Source organism: Chiroxiphia lanceolata, chromosome 16 (genome assembly GCF_009829145.1).
Source record: "Chiroxiphia lanceolata isolate bChiLan1 chromosome 16, bChiLan1.pri, whole genome shotgun sequence".
NCBI classification, from domain to species: Eukaryota; Metazoa; Chordata; class Aves; order Passeriformes; family Pipridae; genus Chiroxiphia; species Chiroxiphia lanceolata.
In genome coordinates, this window is record NC_045652.1 from 1110719 (window position 1) to 1129303 (window position 18585).

At 53.5% G+C, this 18585-nt stretch overlaps 1 protein-coding gene across 1 annotated transcript in view; it reads right to left on the minus strand.

Annotated features, from left to right (window-relative positions):
- The window catches only part of RAB40C (RAB40C, member RAS oncogene family), a 37383-nt gene extending 21854 nt beyond the window's left edge, over positions 1 to 15529 (minus strand). Inside the window, 1 exon segment of the mRNA XM_032704252.1 lies at positions 15246 to 15529. Within this exon segment, the coding sequence (XP_032560143.1) occupies positions 15246 to 15387 (142 nt within the window). The 5' untranslated portion in view covers positions 15388 to 15529.
- Between the last annotated feature and the right edge of the window lie 3056 nt (positions 15530 to 18585).

Genomic DNA, 18585 nt, shown 5'->3' on the forward strand with positions numbered 1-18585 from the left:
AGCACTTGGGCCGACTCCTCTGCTAATTTTCCAGCCCTGCTTTAGACTCCTGCTGACGCCATCCCAGCCCGTTCCTGGAGCAGACCTGGCACAGGGCACTGTGCAAAGGGATCTGCTGTCACCAAGTCTGATGTCAGGACACCCAATTCTCCTCTGCAGAGCCGGGTTTCACGCTCCCGGGCAAGGCTCCAGGGAATTCCAACCTTTCCTTCTATTGCCAACTGGTCTAAGGAAACCTAAGAAAGCAAAGTTCATTTTCCCATGGGAACACACAGGATGTGTTAGGGGAAACTCTGACCTCTTCCAGATTACTCATGCAGTGCACAACACACTTTGCATTGATATCACCTGGAAACCCCACACCCAACCTGAGCTTAGTTCAAGCTTTCACCCAGAAGATGACACCTGATGTGAGCAGGAAAAGTAAAACCCCTCCAAGAGAAATGACAGCTTCTGTCATTCCCTTTCCCCTGGGAATTTATGGCTTAGAGACAGGGTACCTCCACTCTGCCAAGCCCCTGAACTGCACCTGCACAAGCATGGGAAACACAAGGGAGGAGGCAGCAGGAAAGCAGGTACCTGGATCTGGAAGTCCACTGGAAAAGGCAGAAAGACAAGGGAGATGTGCATTTCATGCTCTCCCTTTAAACAGATTGATGTCTCAGGAAAATTGCTTTAAATAGCTCAAGTGAACAAGGCTCTGTAAATATTTACTGCTGAAACACAGTGGCCTCTGGCTCTGTGTGGGTCTTTGTTTCAGAGAAAGGAGACAGGTTTTGCTGTTGCAGACTCCCGAGGTGCCCTAATGCCTGGGTGGGGGACCAGAAGGGTCACCTCCCCTTAAAAAGGCAGATTTGAGCAAAACCTGAGATCAGCATGTGCCTTTCTCCTGCTTTAGCTTTCCAAGGGGATCCTCACTCAGTGCTGGGGCGAGAACGATCCCAGCTCTCGGGGTGATGCCAGAGCCAATACTGCATTTTAGGTGATTGTCCAAATGAAGTGTCCTCTCTAACGATCCACCCCCAACAGCTCCATTGCACCTACACAAACACCACAAAGGTACAACCAGGACTCACCCCATAACAGAGGGATGAAGGGACCCATCCCACTTTAAACCAGACATCAGCAGGTTTTCCTGAGACCTCCCTCAAAGGCTGGGCAGCAACACGCCCAGTCTGCATCCACAGTGTCTCTCAGAAGAACATAATTTATTCACAAATCTAGGGCAAAAGACATTCTAGGTGATGCTCAAACATTTCTTTCCAAAGGAAAAAATTTTAAAAGTAATAAAAATAAATCAATGTGCTCAAGTGAGACATTGATGCAGTCTGAAGACCCTTGCTTTTCTTCTCAGAGACGCCCAAAGTCATTTCCACTCTGACACTTAAAGTCATTTCCAGTTTGCATGAGTCAGACTGACCAAAGATGCTTTTGCCACCTCATTTCTTACATGACTGTTTTCTGCTTGTGGGAGCTCGGAATCCACCACCTCACTCTGTTAGTCCACCCACAACAAAAACCAGTGCACGTTACTTGAACTTCATTAAAAATACAATCAGTTCCCCCAGCTTACACATGTGTGCTGTATAATGCCACCTCAGCTTTTTTCCTTCATTTTTAAAATTAAATTGGGTTTCATTTATTTATAGTTCAAAAGAAGACAACCAATCCACTGGCAAAGTGATATATAAGGTCAACAGGCAAAACTGGAGGTGTGTAATGACAATGAGCCAAGGCCAATCCTTCATTCAATGCATTATATAAATAAGATCAATCGAGGGGACTCTGTCACACCCCTACAGAAATGCTCTGCTCGACTGGGAAATCCCAGCACTGGTTCACTGCCTTTCCAATCCAAACCTCCCCATACCGTAGAAGGGGATAAAGTCCCCATGATGCATGTGAGGAATGTGTGAGGGAAGATACTTTGGACCAGTCCTGCCTCGAGCAAAGGCAAACCCACCCGTGGGACTGGTTTCGCTCAAGGACTGGGTGCACTTGGTGGCTGATGCAGAGGGACAGGGAAACATGATGTGCCCCTCAAGGAGATGTGATTTTTGGGTGAGAACAGTCTATGTTCAATTGTATGATAGTGGCTGCTGAATGACACTACCACTGTGTGCCAGAACTGCCATGGACAATGAGGATGGATTGCTCCAGATACACCAGTCCTGAGCTCCTGATGCAGCTGGAACCAGCTGACAGCACACCAACTCTCCTGCCCCAGGAGACATCCAGGATGGAGAGAACCCACAGCCATGGACTACATGAACTCAACAGACACCCTGGGGGGATGGTCATTGACTATGGAAATGATACCTTATGTGCGTGTATACATATATATATATATATATAAATATATATATATGCTCTTATGTATATACATATAGTGGGAAGGTGTAGGATCTGGGTATGACACAGATGGTATAGAATAAGGGGTGGAGAATGCCCTGGTTCTGGCCAAAAGAGTGTTAATTTTTGCAGTAGCCAGGAGGGGCACGGCCAGGACACTGAGGTTATTCTGTACCACCTCACCTCATTGCGGGGGCAGGGGGAAGGGACTCTTGCTCACAAGCCACCAGGATACACTCACAGTGCCACCACAGTGCCTCACCCAGCAAGCCTGGAGATGGACTTTGATCTGTGACTGTCACTAGCACAGCTGAAGCCACCACGCCACCAGGGTCTAACTGAAAACGTTGGATTTTCCCCCCAGACACCCCAGGCTCTTCTGTTTGCCTACAGGGTCATCAGCTCTGCCAGTGCAGAAGGCCTTCCTAGAGGTTTGTGGGGTTAGTGCCACACTGACCAGTGGCTGCTGGGAAGAGGGGGAGAGCACGGGGCTGGAATGAAAACACAGAGAACACACATCAAATATTTAACTTGCTGAGATTTCCCAGTGAACGGGAGTAACCAGCTGTGAAGAGCTGGTTGTGCTGCATGGCATGGGAAAGGAGAAAGGGATGGAGGGCTGTGAGAGCAAAGAACTGAAAAATTAAAGACATGCCATGATTATAAAACAGGCAAACACTGTCAAGAGCATCCAGCCAACTCTGCCTCGAATTTGTAAACCTGTGTTGTGACAATCCTTCCTTCTACACAGGGAAGCCACAATCACCCGGTGTGCAGCTGGTCTTAAATGAGTGTTTTCACTGCCACAGATGTAAGATAAGCACCCAGAAACACTTTAGAGTGGGTCAACAGACTGTAACATCCTTTTAATTTGCTTTTGCAAACTGAAAACATTAAGAATGAATCTCTGGTGAAGCTTCTCAGCAGCAAGGGCTCCCGGAGCTGGGGCTAAACAGAGATGGGTAAATTTGGTATAAAACCTTTATCACCAGGTCAGACAATGCTGTGGATGCCAAGAACACCACGACAACTATGAATTTTTGTGAGAACATAAACTATGCAGAAAGCCCTTTCCCCTCCCCAGCAGTCAGGCTCTCCAGGTCAGGCCCTCCAGGGTGTCCCTTCCTCTGAGACCCTCTTGGCAGGGCTGGCAGAGCCTGGTTGGCTGTCACTCAAGCTCCCCCCCCAGTCCCCTGGCCACACTCTGGGGACATGTTTTTTGTCACACAAGCCAGCTGTCATCTTACTGCTGTGTCCACAAGACACGAGCTGCTGAAAGGTCCCTCCCTCTCCCACCAAAGGGCCTGTGCCAACCTGCCAGCTGGATTAAAAGAGGTAGAACCAAACAAATAAACTGTGCAAAACCCAGCACAGTGGCTGCTCCTCTGCCTGTGCCACAGACTTTGGAACTGAAGCCCTTCTGTGCTCTGCTAAGTCCAGCCTAAAGCCATTAGTGCAGAAATTAATTTATCCCAAACGCCAGCAATATCTGAGCAGTGTCCAAAGGTGACTTGTTACTCTACCAAGCCCCTGGGTGTCACAGAGTTACTAGACCTTTCCAAGCCATGCCTGACGTGGCTGGGGTTTAGAAGGGAAAGCCTTGCCCCTGCGTGTGCAGCTCAGGCACCACGTGGGCTGCCCAGCTCCTTTGGAAAGCTGGAGCCACTGTGGGGGAGAGCAGCCAGGGGCCAGAGTGCCCCATCCCTGCTGAGCACAGAGAAAAGGCAGATGCAGCAACACCCAGCCAAGTCCCATCCTCACCAACCAGCCCAAGAGAACAGAGGGAAGAGAAGTGCTGGGAGGTCACAAAACTGAGGCCAAAAGGTGGGTTGTCATAAAAAGGAGGTCACAAAACTGAGGCCAAAGCAAAAAGCTCCAGGTCTGCACTGGGCCATGAAAGAAGGCCAGCTCAGAATAAGAGCTTCATTCCTACTTCCAGGCCTCGGTATGCAAAAACCTCACCCCAAAACCAAGGCAAAACCCTACAGGCCACCCCACAACCAAACCAACACTCACTCTTGGGGCTCACAGAAAGAATGTGGACAGCAGGGACACTGGCAGAGCAGCTCACAGCAGCCCTGAACAGAGACCCTCCCTGGGAGGTTATTTCAGGGTGAAATCCCCCCACCCACAGGGTGCTGCCCACAGGCAGCACTCCCAGCAGCAGCTCTGCAGAGCCCAGCTTTGGGGGGGGTACTGGGAACATGACACAAGGTGAGGCCCCGAGGGCCAGAGCAGCTCCACAGCACATCCCTGTGACATACACACTCCTGGCTTCTCCATAGGCTCTCCCCCCAGACTGAGGTGGGCACTGGCCTCCTGGGACTCGTTCTCTGGCAGAACCATGTTCCACAAGACAACAACAGTAATTACACTCCCATCACCATTTCACATTCTTCCCTCTCACTGCACCCCACATCCTGCACCTTTCCTTTAACAACTGCTTATGGTGGGGATGGTCATGAAAATGCCAACCTACAGCAACTGGGTCCAGTAGCCAAGTTGCTGCAAGAGCAGAATATGAAGCCAGGATGCATTATGGTGTAGTTCAGAATGTCTTATTTTGGGTCTTTTTTCAAGCCTTCACCAACCTGTGAGTAAAAGGGCAGAATTCACCTATCAGACTTGTTTGATTGTGGGTAAAAGCTGATAGGGAAAGACTTATTGCTTCATTTCTAGTCAAACGAGGCCGATGGCATGGAAATCACAGGTAGCCAGGAGCTGTTGAGAGCACGTCCAGAGCAAACAGGTTAACCAATGTACTAATCCACACCAAACTCACTCCCAGGCAGAAGGCAGCTGCTGGGGCACAGGTAAGGTGTGCACCCAGAGACACAGGTTTGAGATTCTCTGATTCTATGAGTAATTTAAAAACAGGCAGCAGCATCTGTATGTAGAAGACACCACCTGCTCCTACTGTGCACTTAGAGGAGTAGTTACTTTCTCTGTCATCTGTAAGTGATACTAAATCATTCAGAAAAAATGCGGTATGAGGACATCAACACTAACAGACAAAAAAAGTAAATTCAAGCTATTCAAATAACAACTGATGAAGTCACACGACCTTAGAAAGTGTGTACAGCAGCACATTAACAGCAGCAATTTAACCAGTCAGCTCAGAGCTGGGAGCCACGGGAAAAATCCCTTCCCAACAACACATGAGCTCATCAGTTTGAGTCATGCATTCAATTACCTACTCTTTAGACAGAGAAACAACAAATTATCTTCACCAACAACAGGAGTCAGCCAAACAAAGGTGGATTCATCCCAGGTCTGTGCCTTTACCCCCCAGTATCACTCCTTGGTTTCGAGCAGGGTGAAAAGTTCAGGTAAAAGTTCCCGAACAGCACCCCTGCAGAATAACCCCTGTTCCTCCCTGCAGGGCTGAAGGTCAGCAAGCACGTGATCCCACCGCTGTGCTCCTGCTCTGCCTTGTAGCTGAGCCCTGGGAAAAGGACTGAGGGGTCCCAGTGGCTATGGGGTGCGTGGGAGACCAGCACTGCTGGAGATGGGAGCCCCTGCTCCAGCCTCCATCTCCTGCCCCCAGCAGCACACACCCCCCACCCTCGCTGCTCCGCTCAGGGGGAGGCCACGAGGAGTTCCCCTCGTTCTGGTGTGCAGCAGAGGAGTGTGGCTGGTTTGAGCAGAGCAGCCCAGCCCCACGTCCCAGCATGGAGCTCTGCCAGCTCCAGGGAGCTGCCACGGCTCTTGGCAGCTCTGGGTGATACATCCACCACGCTGCCAAGCACCTCGTACTGAGACACATGCAGAAACAGAGAGAACAAACGCCTTGTAATTATCTCTAGTTACCCAAATTGGTAGGTTTTCTCCAGAAAAACACACTCCATCTTCCATTCATATCCGCCTCATTTTGACTGAGGGATTTCCATTTAGCCTGGAAGTTGTGCTCATATCAGTCTGTTCCCAGGCATCTTCGTCTCCAGCTGAGGGCTCCGAGGTGGGGATCCCCGGCAAATAATTGCTTGGTTGATTTTGTAACCAGCCAAAAGCAAAACACTTATTTGGAGACCTTTAAGAAGCCCAGATTTGCAGAAGAGCTCACTTGTCCGCTGCCTTCTCCCAGCCCAGCAGCGACGTGGCCCTCACACAGAGGAGCTCTGTTCTGGGCTCAGCTAAGGGTGACAAGTGCATCTGAAAACAGCACTCAAAGCCAGGAGCAAATCTGTTCCTAAAGCTCCAACAGTTTCAGTGGGCATGCAGGAAGCTCCAGAAACAGTTCAAAGTCAGTCCAGAATTGGGGATGTGAAGTGGATTTGTGCTTTAGAAGAAAATCAAGAATGATTTTATGCAGAGAAGCGACAACAAACAAAAGAGTTTCTTCATGCTTTGCAGTTCAGATCTCCATAAAAACTATACAGCTGCATGCAGAAACAAAGGCAGCCTGTGAGGGAAATCAGAGGGCACCAAAACAGTCTGCATTGTTGCTGGATGACCATACAAACACCAAGATATGCTTGGAGACAAAGAACCCCACTAACCACACTCAAAAATACCCAAGTATTTGTACTAAATACCTTCAATATCCTGGCCCTCCAGGATGTTTCTGGACACTGTGAAGGGAAATGTTGTTCTACAGCATCAAGCTTTCTTGGCATTGGACCTGCTCCTGGTGCACGCCAGGCTCACCTGCCCACCTGCTCAGGGATGCTGCAGAGGCTCAGGATGTGCAGGATGCCTGGCTCCCTATCCACAGCCCAGCTGGCACCTCCTGGCTTGGCTGACAATGACACAGTGTCTCCAGGCCGATGCTCTACACCCAAACACCCAGAGAAAGCTGCAGCCCTTCAACTGGGTGTAGATGCACCATGTGCCTGCTGAGCACAGGCACTTCCAGAGCTCCATAAAAACCTCTCTTTCCATGGTGAGACATCACTCACCATGAATTCCTCTGGCTCCTGAGTCTGGTCTTGCTGCACTGACCACCAGCCCCACACTGGGAAGGGACTGCTCCCTGCTGGAAGCACTGGGATGGCTGCAAACATTGCTTTCACATTTCCATGTGCTGTTTCCAGTGACAACAGATCTCCAGACTTACTGAGCATGGCTGGCGTGCTCAGTGCTCCCTCCTTGTTCCTAAAGGATGGACTGGCCCTGCTGGCACAGCACCCCTGACACACCTGGACAAACTGTGCTGCCTCACAGAGCTCTCACCTGCCTGAAATTGTGTTTTCAAAGCCCAAACTGGAGCCTCCCAAGTCCCCTCCTGACCCGCAGGACAAAGATCTCACTCCAGCTACCCTGGCAGCCTCTCTGGAGCACAGCAGAGGAAAAAGCCAGCACTTGGCATTTTGAAAACAGAAAAAAGTATTGAATTTCAGCCCTGTAATACAGATCACACCTGCAAGAGCACAAGCATGTCTCAACCTACTGAGGTATTCCACAGCAAACATGTTTGCTGGCATGGTGAGCAGTACAGGGAGGGCTCTCAGCTAAGATCAACCCCTGCAGAGTTTCATGTGCTTGTGTTTCACGTCCTGCACAGTTTCCTGGATGGATTTTACCATCGAGTAACTCAGGTAGTTTGACAATGTAAGAAAAATAACAACTCTTGGGACAAGAGAGGATTTAAGATTAAGTGAACAGCGGGCAAAATAGTGGTTTTTTTTGTTGGGTTTTCTTTGTTTGTTCATTGTTTGTTTGGGTTTTTTCCATCTAGTTTGGTCTCCAGTCCAGTCAGCCTCCAGAACCACAGGCAAAAGAGGTTCCAGCCTGGTGCTGTTACAGCTGGTACTGAAGGAAGCAAGACAGGGTAATTCCTGTGAACAGGACTGGGGGTGAGCAGGAGCAATCATCTGCACAGAGAAGGAAGTGTCACAATAAAACCTCCAAATGGGCCAGGGAACTCAGAAGCTGGGCTGGAAACAAGTTGAGTAAAAAAAAAAAAAATTTAAAAAACCTGCATTTTCTTTAAAATAAGATTATCCCAGAGATGCACAGAACCTTCTATTAAACTTCCAGTTAAGCAAAGCCTTTCAGTGTCCCCTTTTTGCCTGTCTCCTCCTTAACCACTGATGGTTTAAACAGCAAATATTTTGTTTGAGTTGCAAGAGGATTTTTGTGCAAATTCAATGGCTGATACTGCACAGCACACACAGGATATCAAGCACTTCAGAGGTTGTATTTATCGGAGAATAGGTGTCAAAGTTTTAAAATTATCTACTATGGTGTAGAATGGGGTGGTGGAAATGAGACAAAGATGAGGTAGAAAAGAGGAAGAAAATCTAAAAAGCCATGGCTATGTAGAAATGCTCTCAGCAAAGAGAACCTCTATAGGAACAAACAATCTCTGAGGAACAATCTCTGAGCTGATGTTGCAACCTTACTATTACTATAACTTTTGCAGAAGCAAACAGACCTCTTTGATGGGGAGCCCTGAGCCATCACCCTCTGTGCCCCAGGGAATTCTCTTTCAGGTGAGTCCCATCTCACAGCAAAGCCTTTGGCAAAACAGAGCCAAAGGTTTTCCTTCCTCCCCCTGTGCCTGCAATCCCACGGGAACCTGTAGGACAGAATGCTCCTGGAGTGCTCTGAGCTGAGCTGGGGTTGCCAGGGACAGTGAGGGGCAAAGGGAAAGAAAACGAGATTTTAAACTGCAACGTTATAAAAGCTCAGCTCCAAAGCTCAGCTCAGAGCAGAGCTGTTCTCAAGTGCAATGGAAAGATGCTCCGCTGTTCCGGGAGAGAGAGGAAAACATGCCAGGGAACAGCTGGAAACAAAAGCTGAAGCAGGAGGAGGAGACATTTTCCATGGGCTTTCCTATGCGGCTCATACACCAAAACAACCAAGCAAACCCCCACAGCAGGAGAGGGGGACAATGCCATCGTGGGACCTGCAGAGAGCAAAACCTGCTTGCTTTTTACAAACAAAAACCACAGAGGAACTTTTAATCCCAGTTATTAAAAGAACATTCCACCCATTTCAGCTTTGTACTGCTCGGCTCACATCACCTTTGTGCACTCAGGGCTCAGGAACACGGTAACAGCCATAAAAGCAAAGCTTTTACAGAGGGATTAGAGGTGGCGAGAACTGCCCAGTGCAACCCAGAACTCTGCAGACTAAGTCCCCAGCTTTATAAAACACCAGCAAAAACACAACTCTCCTCAAAAGTTCTGCACACACAACAGCCTACGCTGCTGTGCCTCCCTAATCCTGACTTGGGAGAGACACAAAACCTGCCAGGCACTGGGTTTGGGGGTTGGGTGTCGGTTTGATGGGGAGTTTGTTGGCTTTGGTTTGGGGTTTGTTTAAGTTTAAGCCGCAGCTGGTTGTTCCACATCAAGCAGAGCTGGAGGTTCAGCACAGTACATTTGGAATTATTTTTACACAAAGATTCTGGAGTAAACAATGGAGAAATATGAGATGCTGGAGCTGTTTCTGAGTTTGCTTGCTCTGATGAGATCAGCTCTGCATCCCTGATGACAGGGAAGCGAACATCCCTGAAGGACACTGATGCAAGTGCTGGCTGACACCAGGAATTGCCGCAACAACCACTCTCTACTCTGCAAGTCATCCAAAGAGGTTTCCAGCAGCACAACCAGCATGGTCCAGCTGAAACATTCCCACTGCCACTCCGGGAACGTGATGGCAGGGCTGCACTTGGAACACTCTGCCTCACTCCTCCTCATGTTAAACCTCAAACTCAAACATTATTCCAAACATTATTCCAGAGAATACAGTCATGCCAGAACACAAACAGCAGTTTCCAGTGGCGTGCAGCTGCTGAAGCAGGGGGCAGCCCAGCCAGCTTCTGTTCACCACCAACGGGGACAAGGGTGGACAGCAGGATACACTTGGTGGGACAAAGCCAGGTGAGGAAGAGGAGGGTGAGATGCAAAGTAGCAGCAGGATCAATGCCTCCTTCCCTACTGATGCCAAGCCCTGGCACAGTGCAGCAGCACCAGGAGGAGCACTCAGCTGCCATCTGAAGCCTGGGCTCAACACCTGCAGTCTATGCCCAGAAGGTGCCACCACATCGGTGCTGGCCCTGCTTGAGGTTTCACTGCCCGTGGGGACACCCAAAAACTCTGGTGTGCTCAGGAAGGTGCAGTCAGGTATTGAGAGAGGTCCTGGCCTTGCACAAGTTCAAGTTTAGGGCAGACCTGCTCAGCCCCATGCTTTGTTAAGGTTTGGGAAAGCCAACCATCGCGGTAGGACCTGCAACCACACATGGCAGCAAAGAGAGGTTGTGGATGAGAAGCAAGAGACCATCTCCCTGCTCAGCCTTGGAAACTTGACAGGCAAGGGGCAGATGCATCGAGAAACATCCCCTTGCAAGCCCTCCCTCCATGGCAGTGAGGAGGATGAGACAAGGCGTCCCCTTCCCTCCACCCCTGCACACACTGTTGTGGGACAGGTAATCTCCTGGTTGGCACAGAACTAACTTGGAGACTGTGGCAAAGCAAAGCAGAGTTTACAGGGGGAGTTTTTGGATGCACACTGGTGCCTGAGGGGTCACAGGACATGCTGAGAGAAGAATTGCTGTAAGGACTTGCAAGGGACAGTTTAGGAACTTCCAGATTTAGACAGCTGCACAAAGACAACCAGAGGGAAAAGACATCCAAAGATGTGGGTCACTCCAATAAACAACCTGGTGATTAACAGCAGCCCCCAGGCAAACTGTGCTGGCTGGAGGGGATCAACTACCTCTGAGGGCTGGGCAGTGCCTTCAGCTGCCTGTTCCACCCTCCCAGCCAAGGACAGGGCACCAAGCTGCACTACCCCAGTCCTTGCTGCTGGCATGGAACCCCAGCCATGGTGGGCTCACAGCCCCCACCCAGGAGCTGAATTTCTGCACTTCTGCAATGGGGGAAAAATCCAGTTTTAATCTGAACCATAAAACCTGTCAGTAGCTACTACATTGAGCACTCCAGTTCCCTTTTCCCTAACATGTCTTTCAGTCTTGGATAGCAGGGGAGTACCAGAGCACCTAAGGATGGTGCTCAAATAAAGGCACCAAACCCCAGCCAAGGGATAGGTTGAAAGATGGCACTGGGGCTCAGTGCATTAGGGCTGGTCTCAGCACCAACCCTGCACAGGGCAGGGCTCTCATTTCAGCTTTTATGTGCTTTTTGCAAGGAGATCAGAGTGAGGACATTGGCTGCATCCTCATAACTCTCTCAATACAAGATGAGGACAGGGAAAAATAAAAATAAAAATCCACCCCCCCTTCCAGTCCAAACCATCTGCTCCCAAACACGCTCTACGCTCTCCCTACCACATGTTTCTCCTTTCCTGTGGGAACAGCAGCAGGTGAGGGGGAAGGCAGCCACAGAACAAGCCCTCCCTCACATGAGAAGGGAGCACATCCCCTCACATCTGTGTGCTGAGCCCAGCCCAGCCCATTCCAGGGGCACCGTCTCACTGGCAGCGATGGCACTCGTGGCTGCTCCGAGTCCTGCCCTGACTCACCCCAGGCTGCTCCAGCAAGCCAACAAACCAGCTGGGCAAGGTCATTTCAGCACATGGACAACCAGGTATTCCAGGGTGATGTGTGACACAGTGGTGACAAAGCCACAGGGCCCCCAGGTGAGGAGTACCCCTGTCCCCCTCACACAGGGCACACAGGCCGCCTCTGCTTCCACGTGCAGCTCCACCACACCCTGTCTCCAAAACCACCCTGTGACTACAGACACTTCTGTCCTGCTTCAGTACTTGAGGAAGGATCAGGACGGACCCCAAGTGAGCCATTTAAGCACCCAAGTGAAAAGTGATCTCTGCAGTGGACTCGTACCTGTGAGTAAAGCAGCGTTTTGCTCTGACTCTGGTGTAACACCAGGGCTCACAGCACAGGGACCGGAGCAGCCCCTCCCTGAACCTGGGAGAAGGAGCCAATGCTGAGAGCAGAGGGCATTCAGGGAAAAAGCAGGATTTTTGGTTCCTAGGTGAGGTCCTCCAGCTGTCCAGAGCAGCTGTGAGGCTTCAAGAAAGGCATCCTCCCTCCACAACTAGAGATTTGGGGAGAGGTGAAAGCTGGGAAGGAGGACAACACTGGAAGCCGAGAAGAGCATTCTCCCTGCCAAAATACTGGTAGGAAGGCTTAACTCAGGGTCTTTTGTGGATGGCTAGGAAGTAGCAAAGGTAAGTCCAGCCCAGTTACAATATCCAGCCACAGGACACAAACAATACTCCCTGCTTTTCACAGGGAACGCTTGGCTGATGCTCCTGGAGACTGATACACTCCATAGCTACAGCACAAACATAGGAAGGAACACACAGGTGACACCTGGACCTCACATTTCTCCTCAAAATGCCATTTTTCTGTCACTGTAAGTTCCATACCCAGTGCCCTCACAGCTCTGTGCAGCAGCGGGGCATTGCTCACTCCTCTTCCTACAACAGGGAGTAACAACCACCTCTGGTCCCACAGAGCAGGTTTATTTTCCCATCAATTTAAAGAAAGGACATGGCTGAGGCCTTGCTATGCACCACAGGAACTGCAGGGGCTAATTTAAGATGTGCCCAATTTATAACAAGGTGCCAAGCTCCAAGGCTGTGCTGAGAAGTGACCCTTCTGCTCAGGGATCCTGGAAAAAGATGGACAGAAGCATTTATAATGCTTTAAGACAGACACAGCTCCTACTGCATCCAAGGCTCTCAGATACCAGAGAGCAGGCAGAGGCTGCTTACAGCTCACAAAAGCCCATAGAAAAAGGGCTTTTCACCTCTCAGTTGTGTGCTGGTCCAACAGCCAGATGCCCATGGAGAAGAGAGGAATCCCCCAATCCCTTTTCTAGAGGCTGGGTAAGAGCAGCAAAACTACAGAGCTTCATTTAGAGAGCTTCTCTCCTAAGGGTGTGCCTTCCCAGAGCTGGAAGGACAATGCATTTCACACTCATCCCAAAAAAACTGGCTGGTTACAACTGCTTCCACACAGCAGAGTAAAAGCAGCTCAACAAGACAGAGAGGGCCAAGGGCTCCTTCCCCACTAAGGTCAGGGACCTGAGCTCCACATGAGGTGTCCCCACCACAAGAGCAGCCCAAAACACCCTCCATTTCACACCAGCACCAGCAAATTGTGCTTTCTGGACTGACCAAACAAGTTGTAGATGATACAACACTTGTTTTAAATTGGGATCTGGGCTCTGGGAGGGGATGAGGAAGAGCACAACATGTTTACAAGTAGATTTACAAACAAAACCTCTGCATAACATAAAACTGCTGCAGTTTTGGGGCAGCATTAGGAACGTGTCAGAGAGGAGGCCAGGCACGAGCTGTTCCCAAAATCCCAGAGCCTCGGCTCAGGGACGGTCTCTGTCAGGGCAGAGGAGCAGCGTGCCCTGTCAGCACATCCCAGCTGTGCCAGACACACGGGGGCTTCCACTGCCAGGGCTTGTCAGCAGCATCAGCACATCAAATTCACTGGGACATCAAAGCCATTCCAGCTGATTATCCTAAAGGTGCGTCGCTTCCCAGGAGCAACAGAGGCAGAGACTATCAGAGCACATATTACTGTGAAACAACAGTATGTGACCTAATTCTCTAATTAGGAATGGGCTCAATTGCCCACGGAGGGCGAAAATATTAGATCACTGAGATTTCTTTTTCCAGCAAAAAGATGCCGGTATTTTGTTGTTATAAAATAGCAGGTTCCAAGACAAAGCTTTGATAGGCACAGCCACAATCCCTGTTCTTTGGGATGTATGTATATACCAGACACCCCACCACACACTCACTTTGCTCACTCCTTACTCCTGCTTCAAGCCCAGTTCGATCAGGAGACAATTCCAACTGTGACACTTCACGTAAAACAACCCCTCTGTTACACTCTGCTTGGCAAACCCCAACACCACAGAGCAGCTCCACAGCTCCCAGCTGAGGCACAAACTCTCTTCAGGGAAGCTCTACAGCTCCCAGTACCTCCTCGAAGGCAAACCACACCAGCCGAGGCAGACACCCGAGGAGATGAACAATCCCGCAGCCCTCTCCTTCCAGAACTGCTGCTCCCATTTCACAGGCAGCCCGACTCCTGAGTCACCAGCTCCCCGTGAATCTCCGTGGAGCAGGTGTGTGTTTGCATCAGCTCCTGGGGAGCCGGTGGTGGCTCCGAGGAGCGGCTCCGAATTCGGCCGAAGCGGAGCATCGGCAGCTCCCGATTCCCTCGGATTCCTGCTGCCAGGCAAACCTCAGCACCACCTGCTCCTGATGCAGGGTCTCAGCCCTCGGGGAGGTCACTGCGCACGGAGCGGGGGAAGGATGACAGATTGAACCCGCCGGCAGGACCCGCACCCCGCCAGGCCGAGCTCCGCCGGGACCGCAGGAAACCGCGCCACTCCTTGGCTCTTAATGACGGTCTTGTGACACCGTAGTTAATGGTCTGTCATGGGCTCCATCGGGAGCCTCGACGCTGGCAGGAGGCGGATCGGCCAACCCAGCCCTGCCGGCACGGCCACCGAGCCGGAGCGGCTCCGGGCAGGAATCGGCTCCTGTTCTTTTGTTACAGCTCCTGCTTCCCCTGGGAACGGCTCGGTCCGTGTGGGCACCGGGAGGGCGCGGGCAGCGCTCCCCTGGGGAAGGGTCCGGCTGCGCATCCAGGGATTACATCACCCCCGGCCCCTCTGCCCACGTCCCCCTCCAGATTTGGGGCGTTTTAAGGAGCTGCCGAGGCCTCCCCGCTGCCCGCCACGCGCGTGAAGGAAAAAAAAAACAAAGGAAAAAGCAAAACAACCCCTCCCTGCCTGTCTGCCAGCCCGGCGGGGGGCACGGCCCCGGGGAGGGGGTACAGCGGGCGGGGTGGGGGTGACAGCGGTGGGGGTGACAACGGCGGGGGGTGACAGCGAGGAGGGGTGACAGCGAGGAGGGGTGACAGTGGCGGGGGGTGACAGTGGCGGGGGGTGACAGTGGCGGGAGTCCCGCGGCCCCCCCAGCCCCCTTACCGTTGCTGTAGGCGTACGGGGACTCGGAGGCGCCGTCCTGCAGACTCTCCAGGATCTCGCCCTTGCCCACGTCGCTGTCGCCCACGAGCAGGAACTTGAGCAGGTAATCGTAGCTCTTCACGGGGCTGCCCTGGGTGCCCATCCTGCCTCTCAGGGCCGGCGCGGCCCGGCCCGCATCCTCCGCCCGCCGGCCTCGGCTGCGGCCTCTGCCCCGCGCCGCTCACCGCCGGCCGCGCATCTTCCGCCGGGGCCGCGCTGGGACCTGCGGCGGAGGAGGAGGAGAAGGAGGAGGAGAACGAGGAGGAGGAGGCGGAGGAAGGGTCTCGCCCAGCCCCGCAGCGCCCCCGCCGCTGACACAGCCCCGCTCCGCCCTCCCTCCCTCCCGCCCGCACAAAGCGCCGCCGCCCCGCCGGGCCCCGCGGCCCGAGCCCGCCCCGCCCCGCCGGGCCCAGCCCCGCGCCGGGGCAGCCCCGCGCCGGCCCCGCCGCCCACCTGAGCCGGGCCGGACCGCCCCCGCCGCACGGCCCCCGCCCGCCGCGCCCATTGGGCCAGACACGCGTCAGTCAGGAGCTGCCCCGCCCCCGCTCAGACGTCTCCGCTCCCATAGGCTCAGACACGCGTCAGTCACGGCCGGCCCCGCCCCGACGCTCCCTGAGGGCTCGGGAGGGGCGGGGCCAACTGGGCGGGCGGTATGGACTACGACTCCCGGCGTGCACTGCGGCCAGCGGGGCATGATGGGACGCGCGGGGGCAGCGCACGGCGTGGGGAGAGGGGGAGCTGGGGGGATCCAGGGATGGGGGGGTATCCAGGTGTCATCCAGGTGTGTGTGGGAGCACCCAGCTGTGGGGAGGCATCCAGGTGGGTGGGCATCCACTTATGGGGGGCATCCAGGTGTGGGGTGGGCATCTAGGGGGGCACCCGGGTGTTGGGGACACCCAGGTATGAGGAGGGCCCGGGTGTGGGTTTTGAGGGGTTGGAAGTGTGTGCATCCCACTGCTGGGGGGGGCAGGGGGCACCCAGTGAGGGCTGGCCTGGGCAGGTGACATCAGCGTGTCCCCAGGGATGGTGCCAGCCATGGGGTGCCAGGCTGGGCCTGTCCCCAGGAAGGGCTGTGACACCAGTAACCACTCCTGGCCTTGCTCCATCCAAATCCCTTGGCACTGGCCTGGCATCTGTGAGCAACCGCTCCCAGGCCCGATCCCGGCAGATTCCCAGCGGGAAGGTGTGGAGGATCCTTTCCCTGCCCTAATTGCTGACAAGTCCCTGTGCCCAGCACAGCATCCTGCTCCTCTTTTCAGAGCTGCGTATTCCATTAGTGATGTTCCCAGCCTGGCTGTTCCCAATGAATCCCATCTAAACTGCCCTAGGTCCCCCAGCCCAGGGAGCACTGGGGATGCCCCTCAGCCTGCAGGGAGACTGAGGCCCCCCAGACTCCTTCCCTCTGGTGAGTCAACTCCTGCTCCTCCTGCTCTGCTCCCTGGCCCGTGCTCCTCATGTTGCAGCAGCAGCAGCACTGAGACTTCTTGCTTTTATGAAATATTAATTGCTGTCCAAACCCGTCCTTTCCAGCAGGGCTGATTCCCTTTTCCCCCACAGGGATTGCTGTGCTGTTGACCAGCTGGCCAGGACAGCAGTGCCAAGGGTGTTGGGTACCCCCCACCAGTGACTCCTCTGGCAAAGATCCCCCAAAAGCGGGGCTGGCAAAGGAGTATCTGTAAAACGGGTTGGAGTGAGGTGGGCTGAGAGCAGGCAAAGGGCAGCTGGCAAAGGCCAAGGGGCTCCACCAGCCTGGCCGGGCAGCCACCAGCACGGCCCACCCTCAGTGTGATGGACTGGAAACGTGCAGCGCCTGGGCAGCAGTGAATCCATCAGTCCTCAGCTGGCTGAGACACAGCTCTGGGCACCAGGATGCCCATCTGAGCACCCGCAGCATGGCTGGACCCCAGTGCCCCACAGCTCTGGGGACAAGGGCCCCTCCTGTGCCCCGTCCCTGCTCCTCAGGGGCTCTGAACCTGCCCAGCCTGGGGAGGGCAGGCCATGGAATCACAGACATGTTTCAGTTGGAAAGGACCTTAATACCATCTTAATCCAACTCCCTGCCATGGGCAGGGACACCTTCCACCAGCCCAGGTTGCTCCAAGCTCCATCCAACCTGGCCTTGGACACTTCCAGGGATGGGGCAGCCACAGCTTCTCTGGGCAGCCTGTGCCAGGGCCTCACCACCCTCACAGCCAACAATTCCTTCCCAGTATCCCATCTAACCCTGCCCTCTGGCAGTGGGAAGCCATTCCCCCTTGGCCTGTCACTCCAGGCCCTTGTCCCAAGTCCCTCTCCAGCTCTCCTGGAGCCCCTTTAGGCCCTGCAAGGGACTCTCAGCTCTCCCTGGAGCCTTCTCTTCTCTGGGTGAACCCCCCCAGCTCTCCCAGCCTGGCTCCAGAGCAGAGGGGCTCCAGCACTCAGAGCATCTTCGTGGTCTCCTCTGGACTCGTTCCAGAGCCCTTCCCTCGTGCTCACTGGGTGAGGGGGAGATGGCAGAGCTCTGGGGTGGGGGCTGTGCCCCCCTTTGGTGGTGCCAGCCTGGCTCCCCCTCCTCTCCCACAGCCTGAGGGCTTGAGCTCATGTGCTGCCTTGGAGCCACGTGGTGTGAACTCCTTTGGGGGTGTTTTGGTGAGGGGTTTGTATCCCCACGGGCTGAGGGATGCTCACACTCAGCACTCCTCAGTTTGGCTTCTGCACGTGGCAGGGGCCAAACACAGGCCCCTCCATTCCCCCACCCACCTCCCAAACAGCCCAGCTCCCACAGCCACTGCTAAAGCAAAACGAAATGGGAGATTAAGCAAACCAAAATAGCAGACAGAGTTAATGGAAATAGCAGATGTCCTGCTGGAGCCTCTGCCACTCCCAGCCTCTGCTGATGGTGTTCCCCAGGGAGCAGGGGCTTGGAGGGTGGAGCCTGCAGGGAAACTCACTTCAGGGCTCAGCCCTGGCAGGTGGAGCAGGGGAAGCAGAGAGGGGGGACCTGTTCATGCCTGGATTCCCCAAGAGGAGAGAAAAGCCACTCCTCTCATTTCTGTCCATCAGCCCATTGGCTCCAAAGCAGTGGAAGTGGAGAGGAGAAGGAGGATGGGCAGGAACCTCCTTGATATTATCTCTTTTTTCAGCCTCTGGTTCTCAGTCCTGCCACTCCAGAGGACCCTGTTCATGGCTCGGTCAAGGGATTTCTCACCTCACTGGGATAGTGGAAACCAAACTGGAGCCCAGACCAATGGGAATCATGGCAAGAGGGCATGAGGCAGAGCTAGAGGGGTGATCCTGGCAGAGGGGGGATCTTGGCAGGGGC